Here is a 15051-nt window from a genome sequence, read left to right as displayed (position 1 = left end):
TTGTATTTAAAATATTTAATATTTTAATATATTGTCCTTGGCAGGCATGCGACGTATTTATAAAGCATATGGCCGTAGTCCTTGATTGAATTATTAGACACACAGTCTGAATAATTCAGTCTATTAGACATTGGTTTATAAAAAAAAACAATTTTTTTTAACAATTGATTTATATGCCATTATATTTTAACACCATGAACTTACAAAACATCCAACGTCATTAGTTTACTCCACCCATAATATTTACAACACGATTCTTATAGCGTTTAGAAATATCCTTTTCAATATGCGACTGTAATACCCGGGTTTGTGCAATCAGCTCGTCCAATACAGGATTCAGTTGCTGTCGCTCTTCGCGCAGATCTACAGCACGCTTTTTAAGCACCTCACGCGTATTTCGGACCTTCTCCACAGCATTCGTCATCTGCTTCAGTTTTGTAGCCAGAAGATCGGCATATTTCGGCGAATGCTTCAATTGGAACAAGTGACGCGTTTGCTCATCGGACGTCTGTTTTATAATTTTTTCAACATCCGATAGTAGTTTGCGTACGTCTTGGGAGTCATGACTCCCAACATTGTCCATTAGTGTGAACATAATATTACTGGAAGTTTCCAAATGATTGAGCTCGTAGAGACGTAAACGTAGAAATGCCTCCAACTCGTAAATTTCATCGAGAAAGCGATCACGATAATTTGGTGAGTCAAGTAGTGTATAAGCCTGTTCACCTAAAAAAATGTTGGGACACCATACTTTATTAGAGGGATGATAAATTAGAATAAATCAGATCATACCTTTAGCAGTGCCACCATCCATACCAGTACCCTCGACCACAATGCCATACTCTTCGATTGGAATGTCGAAATTTATTTCTACTGCATCAGTTGGGGCACTCTCAATGCCCCAATCAATATTACCATTATCGGATTCCGGCAGATCAGAGTTACCTAAGTCGCCATAGTCGATCATTTCTCCTGAAACAGTTGACGAAGTGCCACCATTATCATCAGTGCCAAAATCAATTTCATTGGTTGCATTTTCTCCCACGCTATCCTTTTTTGTGTTGGCTTCACTAAAGCTCAGTTTTATGGCCGGTTCTTCAACATTGAGTGGTGCCTCTTTATGAATATATTGGTAGACAGTTGTGTTGCCATGCTCCACCAGATGACGCAAGATAGGAAGGCCCTGCTGCTGCCCACTGACCTCTGCGTATATGTCGATAGCCGCCTGCACCCTGCCAATGTCTTTTATGGACTTGTTATACAGTTCAGGCAAGCCCGCAAGAACCTCAACGAATTCTGCTTGCAGATTGTCACCCTTAACTCCCAGCTGTTGCAGCAATGCAGTATGCTCGGAAAGAAGCTGAGCCTCCGGCTTGTTGAGGTCGTGTGCTCTTTTCAAGCACTCATCAGTTTGCTGCTCCAGTTTGGTCATTTGTTTTCGCAGACCCGGTATTTCGTAGTTAATATTACGTACATATATCTGAGCTGCTTCGGCGAGGTATGTGCTGTTCTTTTCATACAGGCGCAATATTTCCTGCCAGTCCTTCATACGCTGACTACCGTAGGTACCAAAAACACTTTTAGTATCCTTTTCTGTTTGCTTGAGTATTTCGATTATCTCCTTGACATGGAAATAGTTGATATCTGCAAAAAAAAACATTCAAGATACATTCTTGCTTAGGGCGCCCCATGTCTCTTAGACTTACTCGTGCCTGTCAGCAACTTGATAAGCTGCTCATTAGACGGCATGTCTTGCAGCGCGTTGCCAATTTTTCCATGTATATCCTTAACGGCTGCCTGGATGTTCTTGGGTACGATGCGCCTGCTAATCAGCCAATCCTGCAGCTTCAACGTGTGTATGTCAATGGGAATCTCAGATTCCTGTTTGAAAAAAACAAAGTTGCAACGAAGAAAGTAAGTTAAGGCATACATTGCAAGATATTGGGGAGAATCAGGTTGATTTATTTAGCAAATTTTTTAGAAATAAGGAAATGAATTAAACTCACATTCATTTTCTTTATTATGTTTTGTCCACGCAAACAACCAATGTGAAACTGGCCGTTGCCACCTGATTAATTTATTTTAATATCAATAGAGTTGCCAGCTTGTGCTCTCATTTCAAAATTTACAAAGCAGGTGGCATCACTAGGTAACGGCTTTTAAACATTTACTAAATTAAAAAAAATAAATAAAAAAATTCCAAGTATAAAAATAAACATTGGCACATTGGACGACAGCGTTTAAATGTTTATTGATTGTAACAGACAGAGTAATTCATGTGCTGTGTTGATCACTTTTAAAACCAAACACTATTCCAAGTTTTACTAAGATTTATAAGAAAAAACACAATCAATGAAATGCTCACGACTTTCCAGACATTAGTTGAAACGAAATAGCATATTCTGCTATATTTGGCCTATACGCATATTTAAAGGAGCAATAAGCAGCATTGATGGAATGAGCCATGGGTATTTTAAAGATACATACTAAATATGATGTATTAAGCTGTGTTATTTATGATCATCAATTTAAATTTTACTTTCAATTTGAAGGCGATGAAATTTAATATAGACACCTTCTTATGTGATATAGTTTAAGTAAAATTTAACAATATTTACAGCATTTATTGTTGTAAATTAAAGAAATTGCAGATTACCTTACTATAAACTCGAAAAATATTTAGCTAAATAATGGCTAAAAAAATGCAAATGGATTAGATCGATTCGTCTCGCCATTTACAAGTATGTCGCTTAAAAATCTCGCTGGGTTAGCATAGAGTGCAGGCTGTAAATAAATAGATATTTCCCATATGTCAATAGTAAGAGCGCACTGAAAAGAGCTGAGTTATCAGCATGTAGATTATGTTTTATCAACAAAACAGTTGGTCAACGGGAGGTTTTGAAAAAAATGAGTATCGTTATAGTTAAGTCCAAACGGTTAAAACAGTATCTAGACAACAGCTATGACTCGCTTAACACCTCTATTGGTCGAGGTGTACGATAAGAGCTCGACCGAGTCGCTCGCGCAATGTGCTTCCTCGCTGCTGGTTATATCGACGACATTTTCGGGAATCGTTCTGGCACGGATTGCAACTCACAATATTAGTAATAATTGTATTCGCTACCTTATCGAATTCGTACTGATCGTTGTGCCGGGCGTGCTTATAGTGACAAACTTGGGCAGCGATTATGGCGCCCATTACATGGCAATTATGGTGTTACTTTTCGCCATTTTCATTTGCCATACGCGATCGCTGGGACTTGCCCGTCGACGTCAGACTTTTGACATGGGAGCCCGTCCCACCACGTTGACAGTGGTTAGAGCCCTGACTCACATAATTACTGCCATATGCATATTGGCCATCGATTTCAATAGCTTCCATAGGCCCTTTCGCAAGAGTCCGGGATTTGGGGCTCACTTAATGGATTCTGGCATTGGATTATTCGTCGTAACAATGGGCTTAGTGTCTCGTCGACCACGCAATTGTGCCGATGTGCGACGTAGTTTGCTATGGTCCGTATTACCACTTTTAATGTTAGGAACCGGACGCACCGTTATCATTATGGCCATTGAGTATGGACAAGATGCACATGAGTATGGTGAACATTTAAATGCATTCTTTACATTGGGATTTACTAAACTTCTCGGTACAATGTTAAGTGCAATGGTATGCAGTGACTTTCAATATTTATTGGTGGCGTTTGGTAAGTCATCGATACAGATTAAAGGATCTCCTAGTAATGGTTGGTGTCGTTTTAGGACTGCTCTTTGCACATCAATTGGGCTTGAGCCACGGCATCTCGGATTACATAATGAACGAGGACAATCCCCGTTCATCAGTGTTCAGCGCTAATCGCGAGGGTCTGCTCTCGTTGCCCGGTTTTGTGGTTTTATACTTGATCTCCATGTACTTTAGCAGGTGGTTGATGTCTAAAACGATCCTCAGCTATGCCGAAATGATTAAAAGGCTAAGGACTATGCTCTTCATAATGCTTCTCTGCTGGGGTTTGTTCGTAATTAGCGCCTACCTTTTCGGTGTTTCTCGCGTCTCCTGCAACTTTGGTTATGTCGTGTGGATATTTGGCATAATAAGTACAATGCTCTGGCTCACCATGTTCATATTTGATTTCATAATCAATACTGTGCTACCGTTACCAACATCAACAATATCTGACACCCTGGACGAAGGAATTCCGTTGACTCACTCTACACCCCAAAATCATTCTAAAACTATACACAGCGGTTTTCTTATCTGTGATGCTCTTAATATGAATGGCTTGACATTTTTTATGATCGCCAATGTTCTTACTGGTTGTGTAAATATGTTTCTAAGTCCTGAGAATCGGTCCAATAGTGCATCGGTGGGCATTTTATTGGTCTACATGCTTCTGGCAACAGGGGTAGCTTATATACTTTTTAAAAAACGTATTCGCATAGCCTAAAACCGCGGTTGCCTAAATTCTGTGCTGTGATACGAAAAGAATTTGTTGATTTAGTTTATAAGTAAATATAATACATATATAAACTAACATGAGAATGTTTAGTATCAGCAAACAGTAATAAAAAACTGGAAAAGGTGAGTGAATGCTTGTTTGCCACTGATAAAAAGAAGTACTGGGTAGAAAAAAAAATCGAAACGCCCTATAGATATGAACATTTGTTATCAAACTAATTCTTTTGTTGTTGTAAATGTTGTTAGGCATTTAGTTATGGATCATAGGACTGTTTTTATTATTAATGTGCTGCGCCCTACTAACAGGTTGCATATTGCGCTCTATCCCAATCGGTATCGGAACAAGTTCTGATTAGAAGGGCTTCTTGGAAAAGCATAATAAAGATAAAAGCTTACTAACTCTATATTTTAGGCAGAGCACATTCTAACACAAATAAATTTGAAAACCTTTGTTTAATAAATGTATGCATATAATATATATAGTAATCTAAAAATTGTTGCTTGTTGGTAGAAAGGGCTTGAGAAAGAACCATTCTGCAAAGAAATATTTTCCAATAACATTTGTTGATTACAATTAATTATACAATTGTTTAAAATAATCAAAAATAAATAAATAAGTATCGATAAATGCTTTGTGGAAAATTATGTATTAAGTCGGAAACGATCAATTATTTGTTCCGAAGTCAGGTGAGTAATATTTTATAAGCTGATTTAAAGTCCGCATATTTTCTACATCCAAGGTCGGTGCAATAGACATACTGAAAATAAAAAACTGTAGTTACCCTTTCTATCAGAGAGCAACAATATATTGGCTTGACCGATTAAGTTTGTTAGCTCACTGGTTTAGCTACATTTCTGGATTGGCATTAACAAAACTTTTATCTAACCAACATCCAATTAGAAGGATTTTCTCTCTTGTCAGAATTCAACCGATATTCGCTAAACATTGTAATCGTGCACAATTGATGCTTCGGCATCATCTCTGAACATTTGGGCCACCTGTGCGCTAGGTAGTACTTTCTGGGAGCTACCAGTTTTGGTTTTCCGCCAAATGTCCCATTCCACTGGATGCATTTTCTTCTTATGTGAATGCATGTTAGCGTTTGAATTGAATGTGCGTGGGCAGAACGGGCACTTGTAAAGTGGTTCACCAGTATGTTGAGCCATGTGCTCCTATAAATTTAAAAAGGGGTTAATTTTCGGTTTGTTTTATATAATGAAACCGGCATCACACACCTTTAAGCTAATGTCCTTCTTAAATGTCTTGCCGCACTGCTCACATGTGTAGATGGTGTTTGAGTGTGAGTAACGTTTATGGCCAATGAGGGCGCGTGAATTTTTGCAGCTTTTGCCACACTCAGTGCAAATAAACAGTTTGCCTTCATCGTTGTGACGCCTCAAATGTTGTTTGAGGTTATCCTCGTCCTTGAGCCAACTCTCGCAATCCGGACGAGGACATTTGATGCGGGGCCCACTTTCCTCAAAATGGAGGCGTACATGCTTTTCGAAAACTGCCTTATCCTTTATTGTTTTTCCACAAACATCGCATATGTTGGCAGCTTTCCTATGCTGCATGCTCCGATGAACTTGCAGATGATATTCAGTGGCAAATGCGTTATGTTTTGGACATTCTTGACATATGAATTTGCGCTGGTCTGCAGGCACGTGAGAGCCTTTATGCAACTCGAGCAGATTCCTTCGCGAAAAGCGTTTTCCGCACTCGTCACACTGGTAATCGCATTCGGAGGGCGGCACATGATGAACAAGCCAATGCGCACGCAGGACACTGGAATTAGCAAAAACTTTGCCACAATCATTGCACCTATTTAAACAATAATTATATAAACGTTAAAGTGTTATTAAAATGCCTAAAGCTATAAACATACTTTATGTATTCGGGGTTTTCATGTCGCCGCGCATGTTCGACGATTAGGCAGCGTTTGTTTAGTTTACGCCCACAGCACTTTATGTACGGCCGTTCACCTTCGTGCTTCTCCTTAAAATGCTCCCTAATGCCTTCGAAATCTTCTGCCAAAAATATACACAGCTCACAGCCCATTACAATATATTTTCGTATTATTTCTTCGTCCTCTTTGCAGAATGGCGGCCATTTTTGTTTTTTGAACAGCTTCCGTTCTGTTGGCCCCCGCTTTTCCCTGGGTTTGACTGTTCCCTTTGGTGCTCTTTTTTTCTTTGGAGGAAGATCAACTTTCTCATGCTTGCGCGGTCTACCTCTGCCCCTGCCACTTCGTGTCACAACAACGTGTTCTTCATTATCATTGCTCTCGTCCCCAGGGGAGTCAGGACAAGGCTCGCGATCATCCAGATCAGGTGATTGCCTCTCCAGTTTTATATCTACCTTGTTGTCCTCATCCGATATTAAATTAGTCGGTACCTCTAGTTCATCAAGCGGATTAACATTAAGCTGCGTGTTAGCAGTGTCCACCGCTAAAACATCAGCCGGCAACATTACTTCCTCTGGCCATGACGTATTGGCTAGTTCTGGATCCTGCTTAAATTTTGATGTGGTCGCGTAAATTGCCTGCGCCTCTTGTATCGACACATAAAATTGGTGAAACTCAGACACCTGTGTCCAACAAACATTGCACACGACATTTGATATTTCGTCATTCGGCACTACCTGAAAAAGCAATGCATTCTCGATATAAAACCATTCTAAGGGAGTGTATACATATTTATGCGTGTACGCATGTATACGTGTGTGTGTCTTTACCTCAAACCAAAAATGTTGGCGAAGCACATTTGCAACGTTTGGATTCTGATTATGTTGTCTGCTTTTGTCGAAAATACTCAACATTTCTTCATGTTTGGAGCCGCGCAAGCACAATCGGCATATTTGCAGCTCCATTGTTTGGAGTTTTATATTATAAGTTCACTATTTAATTGCTTTCAGTAGAGCTCTCGGCTTGTTGACAAGTTTGTTTCGATATAGTGAGTTTGACAGTTCACATTTTCAGTGTTGAGAAAGCGGCTAGCTCATATATTGGTGTTTGATAACACTACACCCCATCGGAATTGTAGAGTGGTCAGAAGAGTATCAGAATAAACAATTTAGAAAAATATAAATAAAACACATTGGTCAGAATAGAACTGAACTGGCAGCATGAAGGTAACTTGCAATTCAAAATTTATCCTGAGGAATACTAAAATTGTATTGGATAGCGCATCAGCGAAAAAAAACTGGAGGCATTCACTGTTGGCACCTTTGCGAAGCGACAACTATCGAAAAAGGAGCTCGAGGAGCAAAAGAAAAAGGAGGATGAGGCGGCTGCCGCACATGTTAGTCAACTCATTTTCTAGCTATTTTCAACCATAATATATGTATTGTACACTAACAGGCATTTAAAGAGTTCGTAGAGACATTTCAAGAAGCGCCGACACCCTCGTCTAAGGTCTGGATTAAAGCCGGTACCTACGATGCTGGCTCGAGACGTAAGTTTTCATTTAGTCTCCGTAACGATTAAATAATCCTGCAATCTTATTTGTGTAGGGGAGGATAAAAGCGAAAAGGGCAAGCTGTACAAACCCGGATCTAAATTAAGCGAAAAGAATGCAACTGATAAAGCAGAGGATTATGCCAAGCTGCTGGCCTCAGATCTCAAAAAGGAGACGGGTCCATTAAAAAAGAAAAACCAGGAGAAGAAGAAAAGCAATTTGGAGCTATTCAAGGAAGAGCTGAGGCAGTAAGCAACAATTGAATTTAGAGTGTAAGAAAATTAAATTCAAGTGATTTTTGTTTTTTGTAGAATACAAGAAGAACGTGAAGAGCGACATAAATATAAACATCTGGCCGTTTCGCATGCCCCAACAACACAACAGCCAAGTTCAAGCTCAACACAGCACTCAAGTGCCTCACGTAAGGTGGGCTCATTTGATACCGGTGATCCCAACACTACCAATGTCTATTTGGGCAACCTCAATCCGAAGGTATCCACATACATTAGTTACAAATATATGGCATTTGTTAAACATTTTGGTTTGCAGATTTCAGAGCAACAGCTTATGGAGATATTTGGACGTTATGGGCCTTTGGCTAGCATTAAAATTATGTGGCCTCGTTCTGAGGAAGAAAAACAACGAGGTAGTAATTGCGGTTTTGTTGCGTATATGAGCCGCAGGGACGCAGAGCGTGCGCTTAAGTTACTCAATGGCCGCTATCTTATGGGCTACGAGATGCGGTTAGGCTGGGGAAAAACTGTACCCATAATGAATACTCCGATCTTTGTGCCGCCTGCATTGTTAGAGTTGACTATGCCACCACCATCGTCTGGTCTGCCCTTCAATGCACAGCCGCCGCCAAGCGAAATGTGTAACTTACCTAAGAAGAACTATAAGGAATTTGAATCAGTCGAAGAGAAGGAAAATATGGAAAAGGTAAATTCGTTAAGTTCGCAATGTTGATAAACTTTAACTAATAATATTATTTTATAGCTCTTGCACAAGTCTGTTGTGAAAGTCTTCATCCCTACTGAAAAGTATACATGAGTACCATATTTAAAATGTGGACGTATTAAAGTGATATATTTTTCAGATCTGTGCTTAATGTCATACATCGAATGATTGAGTTTGTCATACGCGAAGGACCCATGTTTGAAGCATTAATTATGAGCCGGGAAATGGATAATCCCCTATTTTCTTTTCTGTTTGACAATGAAAGCCCAGCGCACATTTATTATCGTTGGAAACTCTTCTCCCTATTGCAAGGTGATACTCCAAGCGAGTGGCGAGAAAAAGAGTTCCGCATGTTTAAAGGCGGCCCTATTTGGCGACCACCAGTTGCCAATTTTTACACACAAGGCATGCCCGATGAATTAGTCGTGGATCCCGATGCACCTGTTGTTCATAAAGGCGCTTTATCCAATGCGTAAGTTAAATGCATTAATCTTAATTTGTAACCATTATGGCCATAACACTTGTTTGCAGCCAACGTGATCGTTTGGAGGATTTGATTAGACACTTAACGCCCGAACGTTCACGCATCGGTGACGCCATGATCTTTTGCATTGAGCATGCAGATGCAGCTGATGAAATATGTGAATGCATTGCAGAATCACTTGCCAATGCATCGACACTAGCTTCGAAGAAGATTGGCCGATTATATCTCATATCCGATATTCTTCACAATTGCACTGTAAAAGTGGCAAATGCTTCGTTCTTTCGAAAGTCGTAAGTTATTGTCAAAATCGTAAGTTATTCCTAAATTCAGAAAATAATGTGGTTGGCTTTGATTCCCTTGCAGCGTGGAAAAGCAACTTGTGGACATATTTGAAAGTCTTCACAGTTATTATCTCACAATTGAAAGTCGACTAAAGGCTGAGGGTTTTAAAACACGTGTTTGTAACGTGATACGCACGTGGGAAGAATGGACAATTTACCCAAAGGAATTTTTAAGTCAATTACGAGCCATATTTCTAGGCAGACAGGTAAATGTTCTCTCATGAGACTATAGAACCGACAAATGTTTAAAATTTGGATTTTTAGTTTGTAATGCAGCAACCAAACACCCCGCCTCAAGTGGAAGAGGCGCGATCAGAAGAGGCGTTAGATGAAGACATAGATGGTGCTCCACTGTCAGGTGAGGAAAAGGATGACGAGGATTTGGACGGTGTCCCCCTTGACGGAGCAGCGTTACTGAAGGGTGTACTCAAACGCGTGCTGCCAGAGTCTGCTGCACAACAGCGGGATACTCCGAAGCATAGAGATGTAGAGTACTCCGATGAAATTGATGGTGTACCCTGTAAGTTGTGTGAAGTATATTAGATATTTTTTTAATGTTTAAAATGAATCATTTATATCAATTGTAGTGGACGAAGATTTTGACGGTATACCATTAGAGCAAGTGCAGAAGCCAGGTAGTAGCACCAAGACCCAAGCTAAAGTCGGTGGCTTCATACCTTCAAAATGGGAAACGGTCGATCCCCAACAAGTTGAAGCCCAAGCCATAACCACAAGCAAGTGGGATACTTTGGATCCTCCAGATCCGCCCAAGTTCTTCTCCTCTGATGATGAAAGTGACGGAGGTAATTCACAGAAGTACAGTGATGAGAAGCGTCAGAAATTGCGCGATATAGAGCTCAAAACTATGCAGTATCAAGATGAATTGGAATCCGGCAAGCGACGCTTGGAACCAGGCTGGACCTTGCAAGAGCAAGTCGAATACTATCGCAAACGTTTACTAAAGAAGGTTCGTACTCAATCATGTTCCCCTCCTTACGTGTATACTTATCCCTATTGAATTCTTCTCTAAAAACTATTTTTTTTAGGATGCTGTTGTGGATATTGTAGACTCACCACTCAGCTATATGCATTCAAAGAGTCAGCGAAGCGAGAGTCCTGAGAGTCGGCACGCACAGCATTACAGCAGTAGCTCACGCTCCAGTCCGAGTCAGCGGAGTAGTCGTAAACGTTCCCACTCGCCTTACAGCGGGAGCGACAGCAGACGTCGTGACTACTCACCAGAACATGGTCGACGGGACTATTCGGCCGAAAGCAGTCGCAGCGCCAAGTCCTCAAAGCGCAATCGTTCCAGCAGCCCATCAGAGTCGCCAAAGCGATACTCGGAGCGCACATCGCGCAGCTCTCGTTATGAAAGTCCTACACCATCGTCCAGTTCACGGTCTCGCAAGTATGCAAATTAATGGATGTAATCATTTGATGATAACAATGCCATTGACATTTGCATTAATGGTCCTTTTAGGTCACAATCGCCATCATTTTACGGATCGCGCACTCGACACGACGAACGAGATATGTATGCCAGTGGAAACTCTTCACCTTCAAGATATCGCGCAGATAAACACAAGCATAAGTACAGGAACTAAGAATATACTACGGGAGTTGTGTGTTTCATTTCATTGACCTTTTTTATAATTACGCATTAAATTCAGTAAACATTTGTGTAGAATGTGCGTACACACCGTATAAATATGTATATGGTTAGCTTATATTCGCATGATTTATGTTCGAAAATAAATTATATCAGAATGGAAATGGCATATAGTGTACCATTTGCTGGGCTATCACAAGTACCTAACTATATGATGAAATGCAGTGTTAGCAATGTTAGATGCTTATGTGGACTTAAGAGCTGCTTCATTCTTGTATACTTCGATAACATCTTCAATGATCTCCCATTGTTTCTCTCTGGAAAAATCTTTGACCAGGGGTTTATACCACATGGCAGCCTCCTCAGATTCGTCAGTTAGTGGAACTTGTACTCCATAAGTTTGTAGAGCAAGAGAGAGACACCCAACAGCAACGTGTGTGGGCTTATATTTAAGAATGTTGGGACTGTGGTGAAAATCTTGCAAATATGATGCTGCTGCTTGCGCAATGGGCACAGAATTCCAAACCTGAGGCCCCATCCAGTCCTGAAGTGTTTTCATGTAGTACAATAAATACTGCAGTAAATAAAACAATATAAAATATAAAATAGTAAAGGATATATCATATTTTGCTGTAAACTTACCTTGTGCGCCAAATCAATGTTTAAATCAAAGCTTAAGGTACGGGTTATTAAAAGTTCGGCTTGCACAATAGCATCCCGCATAGCCCAATATTCATCGTTTAGATCTAGAGGGGCCGTTCCACGATTAAGCGTACTGTAAGCTACATTGATAACATCGCGAATTTTTACACTGTCATCGTCCTTGATTTTCCCAGCCAGGTAAAGTGACGAGGCGGCAATCAGCTATAAGGAGTAATATCAGCAAAAGTTCTTCATTACTAATTTCTAAGCTCACTTACAAACTCATCGTAATCACTGGTCTTGACCTCCTTATAGAATCGATGGAAAACAATGGCAGCACACGCTGCCGTTAGTGGCTTCATTTTTAGTTTCGTGGCACATTCAAAAATATAGAGTGGCACTAGGCCGGGCTTACTTGATTTTCTGCAAATGAAAGTGATTAATATTTGACCATATAGGCGCTACGTTTTCACTCACTCACCGATAATCGATGGGCTTCATGCTTTGCGCTTTGCTCGTTTCTACGTGCTGCTGTAACGACATCACATCCAAAACGTTCTTCATTTTATCAGCACTTGAACAGGGGGTGTTGCTTTGAGATGAATGGCAAATTTGCATTCAGGTTCGTTGACACTAAATATGAAAATATATAAAATGGTCAATTTTTGGTATACATCCAATTGCAGATCAGTTGGCAGACTGGCAAATGCGTAGCAGTAACGTTGAAATTTCGAGATACGATACATTCGTTCATTTGTTTACCTAACTCAACCAAAAACCACTGTGTACAAACCGGTTCAATGGTCGCCTGCCAGTAAGCGATGTCACAGTGACATGCGGCACATTGGTTGTTGTTCGCATTGGGCATGTAAAATGCATTAAACGTTGATGATGTCTTAAACCATGGCGACCAGACGATTCTTGCATTAAATAACAACGGCTAAATTTACGCTTGTGTTTTACTCATATATATGTATATTTATTTAAAACTAAAACGTTACATTGTTCTCTATTATTGTGGCTGATGGTTGTATCATTCGGATCAAGAAGGAGCACATACAAGTACAAACGCGGTTGAAGGTTTGATTATAAATTGCTAAGATTTCTAAAAGCCGATGCATATATTGCAAATGTATGCTCCGTGCAATTCTGGGGAACCATTAAAATTCATTGATACGGAAATTTCGAATCTAAGAAACTCCAAGCCAAACATCTCGTTTCAAACAGGCTCACTTATTTGCTATCGTTTTACATATCAGAGACTTAAAATTAAAAGTAAATACGAACAGCTTCCTCGGAGTTCTGTTCGACGGGACAATATGGACACTTAAGGATATGCCCGTTGCTTAGCTTGTGTAAGGCGTCGTTCGAAATAACATGGCCGCACGTTAACTTCTTCGGCGGATTGTCCTCCGAGGTTTGCTGCCGTAAAATCGGACAGGCAAAAATTGAATGAAAACGAAATTCAGGCTGGAGATCTATTTCAATTGGCAGCTCGTCACACCCATTCCACATGCCCAGCACCTGGCGTGATTGCATCACCTGCTTGATGTTCAACAGTGCTGGCAGAGCTGTACAACCAGCATTGATCACCACGGAGAGCGCAGAATTTTTGCTTATGCCAAGCAATTGACATGCGTCTTTCAAAAATATGAACGACAATTCTGTCCACATTTCCTGCTCCAGGAAATGTTTATAAGGCGAATTTTCCAGTCCGCCGGGCAGATATATGAAGCTGGCCATTAAGTTGGCAATCTCATGCTCATAGCGTACTGCAAACTTCTTGAAATTGGTGCGAGCGTACATTATGGCCTCGTTTTGTGAGCCAACTCCTTGCGAGACCAGTTGCATAAAACGCATACGATGCAGACGAAACTCAATGATAGAATGCCTTTCTAAAAGTTGTTCTGAATGACGTATGGTCCATTCCAACGCTTCCCTTAGATATCTTTTCTGTATCTGCAGCCAAATACTGTAGATTTCCGCGAACTCTCGCTCAGAGTCGAACACATCTTGGGCATTATCTTCGGCCATGTTACATTCCTTGATCAGGGTTCGGGCCACACTATCCATACCCTGACGGCAGTAGTGCTTGGCGATAGCTTTGTTGACCAACATCAGATTGTCCTCCTCCTGCAGCACATCAACGCGCATGGTGGAGCTAAAATCCGCACTGAAATTGCGATCAATAGCTTTACCAATCTTTGATACAGCTCCATGGAGGTCCCGATGCTCTGTTGAGAGTTTTTGTACGCGTTCGTTGCACTTGGACAACGCTTCTCTTATTATTTCTATTTGGCGTTCGGTCAGACGCTGTGGTTCCGCCGGCTCCGTCTCCACCTGCATGCTAACGCCATCACCCATGGGGTCGTCCACGTTGGCAGGTGCATTCATTTGAGTGCTGGTGTTCAGTGTAGTGACCATCTCGTTCTCAGCCTTATTCAGCACTTTAACTAGCTCGGACATTAAAGACGCAATGTCTCCTATTTCGGCGGTGGAAGTCTCGTATAGTTGCTCCAATTTCGTTACTACGCGGTCTAGCTCCTTTTCAACAGAAGCGCAAGCGTCGTTATCCATTGTGCATTGGGTTTAAGACACAGTATATATAGTTTTCTTTTTTTATATAATAGCTTTGAAGAAAAACAATTATTTTCACTGCCGTTTTGAATTTGCGTTTCTAAAAATTGCTAATTTCAGCTTGCTTTCGGGTAAGACGTCTACAATAACAAAGAAGTCAGCAACATTACAGCACCATCACTAAAAAGGGTAACCAGGTCGCTGGCTTCAAGCAAAAACCTCTCTATTTTTTGTCTACCTCAAAGGCCCACGGTTGGCGGCAACTCTGTTCGTCTGCGCAGCTGTTTAACAAGCCAACACGCATGCAAATTGTTACTACTTGCGTTAAAAACTCACCATTTAAGTTATTTTTAACGTCGAGCCGATTTTATTGCTTTATGTAATTTTAGTATTGCTGAACTTGCGCAAATCGCCTATTTTACTGCAAGCAAATTAAAAAAATGTTTCTCACATTAAACCGGCGCCACATGCATACGAATGTACATACAAGTGTGCGCTGATACCAGGGCAGACTCAGTGGTGAGCGGAACTA

The 15051-nt window shown here is 40.7% G+C and overlaps 6 protein-coding genes across 7 annotated transcripts; 2 read left to right on the top strand and 4 right to left on the bottom strand.

Moving 5' to 3' along the window:
* Positions 1-58: 58 nt before the first annotated feature.
* LOC115630504 (CDK5RAP3-like protein) lies at positions 59-2045 on the bottom strand. The gene is made up of 4 exons (XM_030527100.1): positions 2007-2045; positions 1707-1881; positions 793-1644; positions 59-726 (listed from the first exon to the last, which is right to left on the bottom strand). Exons 1-4 carry the CDS (start codon positions 2010-2012, stop codon positions 221-223), a joined length of 1539 nt encoding a protein of 512 aa, XP_030382960.1. The 5' UTR covers positions 2013-2045; the 3' UTR covers positions 59-220.
* A 917-nt stretch (positions 2046-2962) lies between these two features.
* Positions 2963-4442, top strand: LOC115625554 (GPI-anchored wall transfer protein 1). The gene is made up of 2 exons (XM_030520685.1): positions 2963-3704; positions 3760-4442. The coding sequence occupies exons 1-2, from the start codon at positions 2963-2965 to the stop codon at positions 4440-4442; spliced, it is 1425 nt and encodes a 474-aa protein (XP_030376545.1).
* Positions 4443-5231: 789 nt separating this feature from the next.
* Positions 5232-7376, bottom strand: LOC115629443 (transcription factor grauzone). The gene is made up of 4 exons (XM_030525901.1): positions 7188-7376; positions 6340-7094; positions 5690-6275; positions 5232-5626 (listed from the first exon to the last, which is right to left on the bottom strand). Exons 1-4 carry the CDS (start codon positions 7320-7322, stop codon positions 5393-5395), a joined length of 1710 nt encoding a protein of 569 aa, XP_030381761.1. The 5' UTR covers positions 7323-7376; the 3' UTR covers positions 5232-5392.
* A 103-nt stretch (positions 7377-7479) lies between these two features.
* On the top strand, positions 7480-11464 carry LOC115627737 (U2 snRNP-associated SURP motif-containing protein). Its single transcript, XM_030523511.1, has 14 exons — positions 7480-7583; positions 7637-7753; positions 7813-7906; positions 7965-8157; positions 8221-8401; positions 8459-8848; positions 8906-8949; positions 9006-9338; positions 9398-9640; positions 9714-9897; positions 9956-10211; positions 10279-10658; positions 10738-11099; positions 11172-11464. The coding sequence occupies exons 1-14, from the start codon at positions 7578-7580 to the stop codon at positions 11293-11295; spliced, it is 2907 nt and encodes a 968-aa protein (XP_030379371.1). The 5' UTR covers positions 7480-7577; the 3' UTR covers positions 11296-11464.
* LOC115627750 (cyclin-Q) lies at positions 11359-14994 on the bottom strand. Of its 2 annotated transcripts, none has more exons than XM_030523544.1 (5): positions 12736-12752; positions 12424-12575; positions 12221-12365; positions 11943-12164; positions 11359-11874 (listed from the first exon to the last, which is right to left on the bottom strand). In XM_030523544.1, the coding sequence occupies exons 2-5, from the start codon at positions 12558-12560 to the stop codon at positions 11545-11547; spliced, it is 834 nt and encodes a 277-aa protein (XP_030379404.1). In that variant the 5' UTR covers positions 12561-12575; positions 12736-12752; the 3' UTR covers positions 11359-11544. The 2 variants fall into 2 exon arrangements, with proteins under 2 accessions (XP_030379404.1, XP_030379397.1); XM_030523537.1 differs by lacking the exon at positions 12736-12752 and adding an exon at positions 14856-14994 and having other exon boundaries at positions 11360-11874.
* Positions 12888-14669, bottom strand: LOC115627745 (E3 ubiquitin-protein ligase RMND5A). Its single transcript, XM_030523524.1, has one exon. The coding sequence runs from the start codon at positions 14517-14519 to the stop codon at positions 13212-13214; it is 1308 nt and encodes a 435-aa protein (XP_030379384.1). The 5' UTR covers positions 14520-14669; the 3' UTR covers positions 12888-13211.
* Positions 14995-15051: the final 57 nt, after the last annotated feature.

Source organism: Scaptodrosophila lebanonensis, unplaced genomic scaffold (assembly GCF_003285725.1).
Source record: "Scaptodrosophila lebanonensis strain 11010-0011.00,11010-0021.00 unplaced genomic scaffold, SlebRS2 tig00000001-arrow-pilon, whole genome shotgun sequence".
NCBI lineage: Eukaryota > Metazoa > Arthropoda > Insecta > Diptera > Drosophilidae > Scaptodrosophila > Scaptodrosophila lebanonensis.
Note: the sequence above shows the minus strand (reverse complement) of the source record. Positions and strands in the feature narration are given on the sequence as shown.

Coding starts and splice junctions, on each gene's coding strand:
- LOC115630504 (XM_030527100.1), bottom strand. Junction 1,645..1,706: donor CAAGTTGCTGACAGGCACGA/GTAAGTCTAAGA, acceptor TTTTTTTTGCAG/ATATCAACTATTTCCATGTC. Junction 727..792: donor GGATGGTGGCACTGCTAAAG/GTATGATCTGAT, acceptor ACATTTTTTTAG/GTGAACAGGCTTATACACTA.
- LOC115625554 (XM_030520685.1), top strand. CDS start 2,963: ATGACTCGCTTAACACCTCTATTGGTCGAGGTGTACGATAAGAGCTCG. Junction 3,705..3,759: donor ATATTTATTGGTGGCGTTTG/GTAAGTCATCGA, acceptor GTGTCGTTTTAG/GACTGCTCTTTGCACATCAA.
- LOC115629443 (XM_030525901.1), bottom strand. CDS start 7,322: ATGGAGCTGCAAATATGCCGATTGTGCTTGCGCGGCTCCAAACATGAA. Junction 7,095..7,187: donor GCCAACATTTTTGGTTTGAG/GTAAAGACACAC, acceptor TTGCTTTTTCAG/GTAGTGCCGAATGACGAAAT. Junction 6,276..6,339: donor GAAAACCCCGAATACATAAA/GTATGTTTATAG, acceptor TTGTTTAAATAG/GTGCAATGATTGTGGCAAAG.
- LOC115627737 (XM_030523511.1), top strand. Junction 7,907..7,964: donor CTACGATGCTGGCTCGAGAC/GTAAGTTTTCAT, acceptor TTATTTGTGTAG/GGGAGGATAAAAGCGAAAAG. Junction 8,849..8,905: donor AGAAGGAAAATATGGAAAAG/GTAAATTCGTTA, acceptor ATTATTTTATAG/CTCTTGCACAAGTCTGTTGT.
- LOC115627750 (XM_030523537.1), bottom strand. CDS start 12,560: ATGCAAATTTGCCATTCATCTCAAAGCAACACCCCCTGTTCAAGTGCT. Junction 12,165..12,220: donor CCAGTGATTACGATGAGTTT/GTAAGTGAGCTT, acceptor TACTCCTTATAG/CTGATTGCCGCCTCGTCACT. Junction 11,875..11,942: donor ACATTGATTTGGCGCACAAG/GTAAGTTTACAG, acceptor TATTTACTGCAG/TATTTATTGTACTACATGAA.
- LOC115627745 (XM_030523524.1), bottom strand. CDS start 14,519: ATGGATAACGACGCTTGCGCTTCTGTTGAAAAGGAGCTAGACCGCGTA.